The sequence below is a fragment of the Nanorana parkeri genome, unplaced genomic scaffold, assembly GCF_000935625.1.
Source record: "Nanorana parkeri isolate BGI_ZX_2015 unplaced genomic scaffold, ASM93562v1 scaffold256, whole genome shotgun sequence".
NCBI lineage: Eukaryota > Metazoa > Chordata > Amphibia > Anura > Dicroglossidae > Nanorana > Nanorana parkeri.
The window spans coordinates 1,393,335-1,403,613 of NW_017306524.1; the positions used below are offsets into that span (position 1 = coordinate 1,393,335).

A 10,279-nucleotide genomic window follows, 5' to 3' on the forward strand; every position below is an offset into this window, starting at 1 on the left:
TCTCGCCACCGTAAGGGAAGTCTTTGATTGCTTCCACCCTGCTACTCCGTTTAAGAAGTTGTGTGCAGATACAGGTACGCTCCGTCATTCCCTATTCTCTCTTACTCTCTTACTTACTCCCTTCTAAATTGCCCCCTGAATCAGTACTGTCCACCTTTTCTGTTGAAATGGAAAAGAGTTCTACAGATCAGATTTACTTGTCCACCTGGTAAATCCAGCTAGGGCTTGCATCCCCTTACTCTGGAGATGGGAGACCCCCCCACATCTGTTCAGCTGGGGTTTGCGAAAATTTCAGACATGGAATTGATGGAAGAACTTACTGCAGCCATGCATAGCAGGGAGGAACTAACCTAGCGTATCTGGTTCCTTTATTTGCACTCCCCATGCTCTTTCCTTTTTGCTACTTTTCTTCCCCCCCCCCCCCCACACCGATTTCTTTTTGTTCTCTCTCTTTTCCCTCTCTGTAACTTCTCTGTTTACGTCTAGTCACAATCTACATAGCATCTGCAGGAACACTCTTTGATCCCAGGTTTATTCCCCACCCTAGATCATCTGAATGGACTCCTCCGGATCACATTGCCAGATACCTGCAGGTTTGGCTATGTAAGCCCTTAGACAAGGAGGTCCAAAACTCCGCTATCTCCGCTGAACGCCACCGGGCTGTGCGGCTGCGTTGGGATGCCTGCCTGTCTGATATGGCAGAGAAGGAATTGGGCACTAAAGCTGATGGTAAACTCTTTGGAGAGCCCTTCATCACTGAACTCAGAAAGCATGCCGACTCCTTTATGTCCTTTGACAAGGTGGAGAATTCTCTCAAGAGGGTTATTCAGTATCCTTGTGTTTTTCACAGGGCTGGTTGGCAGGGGCCACACTACACGTGGCAGGGGAAGATCGTCCTCTTCGCTTACTTTCTTCACTTGCAGATCTTCCTGTAGCTGGCCAGCTCACCCTTTTTTCCCCATGCTGGCGTCTCATCTCCTTTGACATGCTGGGTCCTCCATACGGATTGAGGATTTCGTAATCAAATTTTGTGTCTCCTCCCCTCCAGGTTCACCCTCCCAAGCTCCTTTTCTGCAACCAAGAGTCTCAACGACTTATTCACAAAAAATTGCGTGAGCTAAGGTCAAAAGTGGCGATTCAGTCAGCTCCAGATTCCTTCGTTTTATCAGCAACATCTTCCTGGTGTGCAAGAAGGCTGGGCGAATTTTGCCCAGTCATCAATCTCCGGACCCTGAACAACCACGTAGTTTATCGTCATTTCAAGATGGAAGGAATCCATCTTCTCAGGGAACTGCTTCTGGACCGGGACTGGTTCACTCGCTTGGATCTGAAAGATGGCTATCTTATGGTCCCGGTACACCCAGCTGCCAGGCATTTTCTCCGCTTTTGCTGGCGGTCCTGTCTCTGGCAGTTCACCTGCCTTCCCTTTGGTTCAGAGCTCTGCCCCTTGGTGCTTCAACAAGCTGCTGAAACTGGTGATCGCATTTTTCCGCTCCTAGGGTATAAGATCTATCGGCTATCTGGACAATATTCTTCTTTTCAATGCCAACCCAGACAAACTGCAAATTCAAACCTCTTGGGTGATCAGTTGGTTGCAGGATTTGGGTTTCATCATCAAGTTTTCAGAAGTCCTCCATCACTCCATCCTAACAAGTGCAGTTTCTCGGTTTCAAGATAGATTTGGTCGACTCCTTGTTCCGGCTTCCTGCTGCCAAAATTCCCGGCATCAAGAGGGTACTCCGGAACACACTTCATCAGACTCATATCTCCCTGCAGTCCTTGGCCAGGATCGTGGGTCTCCTTTCTTCCTCCATTCAGGTCATTTTTCCAGGGCCTCTTTATTACCGAGCCATGCAGCGATTGAAGACGCAGTATCTTTGGATCAATCCGTCTTACGATCAGAGCAGATACGTTTTTGCTCTTCTCCTTGCGGCCCGTGGACCCTGCATGCTGGACCTGTTTGCCTCCCATTGGAATTATCTACCACGGTACAGTTGGCTTCCCGATCCAGACTTATTGGCTTTGAATGCTTTTACTCAGATATGGCCACAGACGGGGGTTTGCCTTCCCTCCCTTTGCAATGATTTCTCATCTGATTCATCAGGTCAGCCTTCAAGAGGTGAGTCTCCTTCTCATCACTCTGCTTGGTTTCCCGCTCTGCTGGCGCTGCCGTGCGCAGACCCTCTCCTCCTTCCCTGGAGCCACCTTTCTCCTACAAGACCCGGAGGGCAGCTTTATACAGGGTAAAGTCTTGCAGAGACCTAGTTTTATGCCACACTCGCTCCAGAGTGCGGCTATGTCACTTAAGATTTCTGGTTTCTTTAGCCTGCCATGGTTGTAGTGGACGGGGTCTAAGTCTGCGAGTAGTGAGGGGAGCAAAGGTGTCTAGGGAGGATGAGAGTGAGCTGTTGAAGACAGAAGTAGCCAGGTCAGGGCAGGGCAGGGGTGAGATTTTGTCATAGAGGTAGTCAGTTGCAGAGTAGAGAAGAGAAGGGTCGAGGTGGCAAAGGTTTCTCCGGGTGACAGTTTGCCGTGTAGGGGGATTCAGGGTTGGGGACAGGGTGAGTGTGAAACTGAGAAGGTTGTGGTCTGAGAGGGGAAAAGGGGTGTTGGAGAGCTTTCAAGGAGTGCATAAGTGAGAGAACACAAGATCTAGAATGTTGACATCAGAGTGAGTAGGAGTGTGTATCGAATGTGTTAGATCAAAATAAGAGGTTAGGTTAACAAATTGAGTGGAAGCCATTATTATTGTTATTAGCAATGTTAAAGTCACCAAGAAGGATAGTGGGTATTTCAGAGGAGAGAAAGTAGGGTAGCTAGGCAGAGAAGTAATCAAGAAAGTGAGATACTGGTCCAGGAGGCTGTTATATTACAGCAATCCACAGAGAAACTGGAGAAAATAAGCGAATACATTGAGCTTCAAAAGAGGAGATAGATAGAGAGGGAGGTGAAGGTAGAACTTGAAAGTGCATTGTGGGGATAGAAGGATTCCCACTTCACCTCCTTTACGTCCACTGGGTCTGGGTGAGTGCATCCAGTGGAGGCCACCATGGGAGGGAGAGGGCAGCAGGGGAGGCAGAGTTGGATTCCTGACGCCAGGTTTCAGTGACAGCAAGCATGTTAAAAGAATTGGAGATAAGAAGAACATTCACTACTGGATGCACATTATTTTTTCTTTGCTAATGCGTCCTGATCTATATTGGTTTGCTGTTATGTTGTCTCTATTTTCTCTCGTTTCAGTTTAACAGATTGCTGCATCTTACTGCGATTCCAGTGTTCTGGATGGTGGTTCTCGTTTCCATTTTCGCCTTGGTTCCTGCTTGAGTTCCTGTTTTTCTCTACCTGTTTCGTCCATAGAGACTGCTTCAAAGAAAAGAGGACGTACCTTTGTGTGAGCGGATTTTATAACATGATGTGTGCTGCTATTGGTTATTCGGTTTTCTGTTATGTTTTTCTTTGCAGCTATGGGCATAGGGTAAAAAGAGTTATGGTATAAGGGCTTGTTTATTAAACAATGAAAATAAGAGGATTTTCGAAATTCAGTAACCTATAGTCAATGATCAGATTTTATTTTTTTAAAGTTGTTTGTAATTAATTAATCTACTTTACGCACTGCCCTTTTCCATAATAGATCAGGGCATATATACTGTACACACTATATGTATTCATGCAACTGGAAAAATGTTTTGATTCATTGCTGCCACTGTAATGAAAGCTGTCTATGAGACCAGCTGCTTCTTGCATGTGTGGCTGTGCCCTAATTATAACAGTTTAACCATATAAAATTAATTCTGCTTCACAATTACTGGAAAACTTGGTAAGGGTAATATAAAAAGAATAATAATATAAAGAAACCAGCTAACAAATAAACAACACAAGAGGTACGTTGAAATACTTTTTACCCCTTAGTAGAGCATAGAAAAATATTTTAAGCAATGTAAGACCAATCCCCCACTGGTGGTTGTAGAACCACTTGTTTTTCCTAGCTACTTATAATGTGCCTTCCAGTAGCCATTCCAAGGTTGTTTTGTTTCTTTCTGTTTGAACATCCACTGCATTACACAATTCCTCTAAGCACGTGGTCAAGTAGAGGTTGTCTGATTTAAACATTTCATTAAATTATTTAAAATTAAGCTGAACTACTATTATGTGAGCACTGTGTTTAGATATTTAGCATGGCTTAGCAAACCTTACTGTATCTTACAAAGATTGAGGGCCTATGTATGCATTGCTTCAGCCTGGAATACTCATTACAAAGAAGTTTAATCTCTCCACAGATCATTTGAGGAGACTATGTAGTAGAAGTGTAGTATCAAGCTTATCACTTGATATCAGGACAACTTAGTCTTAAAACTGCCTATCCTGACCACAATTAGTTTCTTTAATGTGTTCTGTCATGACCTTGTCACTAGGGCTTCTACAGTGTGGGAACACACCTCATTCTATACCATAGAAAGAGGGTCTTGATTTAGTGTCTGGATTTCAGAGACACTTAAGGAACCATGGCCAGGTTTGAAGACCTTCTGTAAAGCCCTATTCAAGTCTATGGGAGCCTACTGCATAGACACAGGCCGTGTCAGACAAGATCTCTGCACCCAAGCTGTAAATACTGCAGCAGTCCGTAAAAGGTAGGAAAATGGGTGGGGGTGATAGCTTAGAATAGGTTAGGGGGGCTTATGAGTTTTATATGCAATTGTGAACCTGTTCTTTAAGGTTTTTGCTGAAAAGTAGTGGTTGTAATATACTTTGAGATTAAGAAAAAACAGATTCCATGGAAGCCACAGGTGCAAAACTCATTGGAACAACAAAAGAGGAAGCTGTATAAATTGTAAGTGGGGTTCACAGCTACTCCTTGTACACAGGCGAAGTGTGGCAGGTAGTGTGGGCCTTCTGTATCATCAGCAGATGGATCGGGTTCCTCTGAGTAGTGCAGGAAGCATCTCCTGTTTACCAGAAACCCTAACAAGGATGTACAGGTTTCCGTGTTTTACATTCCATGGATGCAGCCTTCAGGTTTGCCCCACTGGTGACAGCTGTCATGTAAGTAGACAGCAAAAGTAAAGATAGATGTCAGCAGGCAAATCTGTAAACTATCAATGGTTATTGGTCACAGCAGATGTGCAGACAGATAATAAAAGTAGATCCCTGCAGGGAGCCGTGACTGACAGTCACTGCTCTCTGCAGGGAGATGATCGAGAAGTGAGCGAGCGACGGTATGTGTTCACTCACTTCCCGATCTATTGAGCTTACGTGTGACAGTTTAATTGTCACATGTCGCCTCGAACTATGAGGATGAGTGATATGCAATCACCTCATAGTTCTCCTTTAAGAGTGTCTTATGATCTGGGACCATAATGTTAGTAAGTATTTAGTTCCTTGTCATGACCAGAAAAAACACTTGATCTTGGAAGGAATACAGTCATCTGCTCCAAGATAATTTTTTCAAAGAAACGTTGTGCAGAGAAAAGTATGTAGGCTTCTGTTGCCAACTATCTATAATGCTAGTTGCCTGGCTGCAATGGTAATTCAATATCGTTCTCCAGTCCAGCCCAAAACAACATATAGCAAGTGTCACAGTATCAGAAATCCTAAAAACACTGCATTTATTGGATCAATATGACAGAGAAAAAAGCAGCCATTTAACATACAAGTATATGTGTATGTAACAGAATTCAGTGGTCGGTGACTAGAGCAGGAGGGACGAAGGGACAACTGCAAGTCTCAAAATGTACAACCTATGATAATATTTTTTCTTATGCTGCTTCTCTCTTCTGGCATTCATTTGTTGCTTAATTCAGAAAAGTCAAATTACTATTCATTAGTTCTATAGTTGAGGTCACTGTGTCTATAAAACCATTTACTTACCATCATCCAGATTGCTCTCAAGAGCAGGGCCCTCCTAACCCTATTGTACTGAAATTGTATTGTAACTGTACTGTCTCCTCCATTTTCTAAAGTGCTACACAAATTGTTGGCGCTATATAAATCCTGTATAATAATAATAATGATAATAATAATAATAACAATTTAATTTTTATTAACAATCATATCAAATCACATAAACCTATCCAGAATTGGACATCACCTCAACTAGCATACACCTATAATAATTCTCCCCAAACTTATATTTCAGTTTTGAATGGACAATAGTGAGTTAAACACTGTGCCTACTTCTTATACTGTATGTCTCAAAGAGATTTTCCCATAAACGCTTGTGTCTCCAATCACTTCCACAAGGCCATAACGAAGGTGACACTTAAATTGAAGATAAATAATTCAGAGCAGGAGGTTGACAACATTAGTTGGCTCTCTAATGGATACTGTTATGTGGTGAAATAGAAAAATCTGGTATGTTTATCTAGGCACTGGACATCTTGAAAGACCTAAAAAGTCAGCAAATTAATCTCAAATGAAAACATGCACCACATGGGTTTAATATTCTTAATAGTGAAATACCCTGGTAAGTAGATTGCTGGGCTTCAATAAAAATTGGACATACAGAAGAAACTGTGCACAGGTTACCACATAAACAAAAAACATTCGGAGAAAGATAACCCTGATAAATGAATAAGTCTTCAGTCTTGCTGAGGTGCACGGCTGTAGCTTTTAACTCATACCAAGGAGATAATGCATTAAAACTGGAAAAAAAGTGAGCACAAAATTGGAGAAGCTACAATGGCGACCAATGGCATCACAAGGGGGTGCGGCCCACACTCGGGTGACACCAATGGAGGGGGGACACCAAAATGACTGACAGTGATTTTGTTGTCACCCCCTCTGAAAAGCTGAGCACTCTGTCATGGACCGTGAGCCCGACAGTTGCAGGAGAGAGGAGGGGACCCGGCGGCATACCTTATCCCACCAGGTGAATGTCCCCTCATCCCTCCGCCGGCAGGTATCACAAATATGGCCGCTCATGCACAAAAATGGCCGCGCATGCCCAATAACGTCACGGCTGGGTGTCACCCGGTACTGGCTCTGGGTGACACCCGGTCTCGAGACGCCCCTGATGGCAACCAATCAAAACTTTTATTTACAGTGCTATTAAAGTTAAAAGGTTTTTAGGCTATTTCAAATCCTGATGAAATCACTTACATCTTTGATCTTTATAGGTGCTCTTTGATCTTTATAGGTTTTAGCTTCCTGCAGGATCAACTGGTTCCCTGAGTACTGGCCCTTATATTGCATTTTAGGATGGCGCCTATCTCTTGCAGGGTCCTATGGATCCACCCTTGCGTGTGCTATTAAGCTGTGTGTGTCTCCACAAACACACAGGTACAGTAAGGCAAGCCATTTCCCTGTTCCCCACTCTTCCCTCCTTTCCTCTACAAGCTAGTAGGTAGACACCTGCTAGAAACTGTGCCCTCCCTTGTGATCTTCTACTAGACAGGAAGTTCATGGAATCTGAGGTGAGTGAGCAGAAGCAAGCTGGTTGGAAACATTATTATAATTAGAAACAAATAATTTGCTTGGCAATGTATATTTGTTTGATCTGGATTCATTAAAAATATTTTTTTTTTGAGTTTAATGCTACTTGAATTGTTCCACTACTATTGGCAATAACTCAAAATGTGCTGATTTTTTGGTTTTCAGTTTTAATGCATCAGCTTCCTCTTGTCCCTTCTAGTAGGTTAAAAAATGGTATGAAATTTAAGAGCTTATGTAAAGCAACCGCTAAATGCACAGCTCCCATCAATTGATACATTTTCACAATTGTAGAGAAGGAAAAAATGGCATAAAGTGCACAAAGATAATTTAAGATATAATGCTTCTTTCACTGTTGTAGGTAATCAGCTGCCTGGCACATTTGGAAGTAAATCACATAACAATAGCTCAGAAACACTCATCCTACAGAGTAATATCTCCTCTCCTAAGTGTATATATATATATATATATATATCTGCTATAAAATGACTTAAACACCTTACAAATATCATAAAATGCAAATTTATTTTAGCCATGCTAAATGGAAATCATTCTTCCCTCGTATGGATTACACCCAAATGCTAAATTATAACCAAACAACACAACAAAAACAACTGAAGAGTAAAAACAACACCAAGAACAACAGCAACAACGACAACAACAGCATTAGCAGCCGCGGTGAACAATGCAGGATTGAGCAGTTACCACATGAATAAAACAAGTACAAAAAAGCTCATAACAAACAAGAGCAAAATGCTTGCAGGAATATTTTACAAAATCATCTTACCTTCTTCAGTCATAGTGTCATAATATTTTAGTTTCCCATATGATCCAATTTCTACAACATCATAGTAAAAACAGAAGGGTAAGGTTCTAGCAATAAGGTGGAAGGAGTATAACATATACATGTACTAAAATAGCCTATCAAATGCAAATAACATTAATTGTGTTTAGGTGTCCAATATATGATTTTTTCATTTCTAAATGTTAAAGGGAGACTATAATAAACCAATTAGTTGTAAAAACTAGTGTAGGGAAAAAATATATTACCGTTTATAAATGCATATGCAAAAAAGTCAAGTTAAAGTGAATGTGCAGTGTTTTCTACAATTTGTCATGGACTAACAATTAAAAATGTTATTTTATCCACTTTTCATTTAGACTCGCTCATCCTCTGAGTTTCAATTGGCCTCCTCTGCCCTTTGAGTATATAAGACATGATGTCACTGACATGTTTGTAGGCCCAGTCCCTCTTCCCCACCCTTACCATTCCTGCTTACTCTTCTTCCCTGTTCTACTCCCCTTTCCCTCTTCATTACTTTACTTTGAGTCTCCTTAACAGGGCTTGAGTGCTGAAAGGGCCCTCAACGATGTTCATCCACCCTTTTTTATGTTTCATTTTCATTGACATGTTTTCTGATAGCCCGTTAGGACTTCAATGGTTGCGCACCTTGATTTGGATTTTGTACATTTTATTTGTATATGCAACACTGACCGATCTGTACTCCCACATTGTGCTACTATGTTGTACTTACGTTCCTTGTTTGAAAAATGTAGAAAATCAATAAACATTGACTGAACGAAAAATTTTATTTTATATTTTTTTAGTCTGATAAATATGAAATACTGTGTATAACTATTTAATACTTACCAAGTTTAGATAGCAGATGGCACTGGGTATAATATTTTAATAATCCTTAACTATGCAATAAAGAGTGTAATTTGATCCCCCGCTCTTAAACTCTATTCAGAATTGGTTGAACTTGATGGACTTATGTCTTTATTCAACCTCAAATACTATGTAACTATGAATATACACACAGCTGAATGTGTCAGAGGATTTGCAAAGCTCTGTATGAAGAGTCAATGAGTGAGAGAGACACTCTACAAGTGATCAGCTACCACTGGGCTGTCTTATTGGAAAGCCCAGAAAGCTCTATAGTTTCAGGGAAGCATCGTATATTGAATGTTTATTTTTAAATACGAATTTTATACATGTAATGAAGAAAGTGATAGAAAAGATCAGCATGTAAACTCAACATTAATAATAATACAACTTACCAAAATGCATTATAACTTCCATTTAAGTAGTATAGAGGGTAACAGTATTTTCCAAAATAATGCTGGCTTTAAATCCTGTAGTACCATAAAAAAAAGCTGCCAGCCATCAATTTAGTGTATTCTTTTGTATAGTATTAGAGCTAACATTGCAGAAACGACTGTACACCCCATATTATTCATGTCAGTTATCCCAGATATTATACTGGTGTGGTTACTTTTGCTTTCTTTCATACAATAATTTCATACATACAATAATGACAAAGGACTACTTTCAGGTGTCCTCTGTGATTATAGGATGCAGGGAAGCACAGTTTGTTATACAAGGGTGGCCACTAGTCCTATATAGAGCTGCAGCTAACGATTATTTTCAAAATCGATTACTTAGCCGATTATTAAGTTCGATTAATCGGATAAACAATAAAATAAAGTTTAAAAAATGGCTCCAGTGATAGGACTACTAGTTTGTATTGAGGTTGTAGTCCATCACAGGAGCAAGCTTGGAGCGGTGGAAGTAAAAAAGATAGTGTAGTGTGCAATATAGTGAAATGGAAAGTGTAAAATTATACAGCAATGAATGCAGAATGGCACCGGCTATAGAGGACTACAAAACCCAGCAAAAGCACATTATACAGCGCAATGCAGAACACCGCCAGCTATAGAGGAATACAACAAATCCCAGCAATAGTACATAATAGCTGGCGGCATTCTGCATTGCACTGTATAATGTACTATTGCTGGGTTTTGTAGTCCTCTATAGCTGGTGGTATTTAGCATTGTACCACTTTATAATGTA

General features: G+C 41.0%; 1 protein-coding gene across 7 annotated transcripts in view; it reads right to left on the bottom strand.

Annotated features, from left to right (window-relative positions):
- Positions 1–10,279, bottom strand: part of SLC24A2 (solute carrier family 24 member 2) — a 133,605-nt gene that overhangs the window by 37,223 nt on the left and 86,103 nt on the right. For 5 of the 7 annotated variants that reach the window (XM_018556873.1, XM_018556872.1, XM_018556874.1 and 2 more), the window contains one exon: positions 8,213–8,263. The exons of the other annotated variants lie outside the window; for them this stretch is intronic. In XM_018556873.1, the coding sequence (XP_018412375.1) occupies positions 8,213–8,263 (51 nt within the window). The remainder of the gene's footprint in view (positions 1–8,212; positions 8,264–10,279) is intronic. 7 annotated transcript variants of the gene reach the window in all.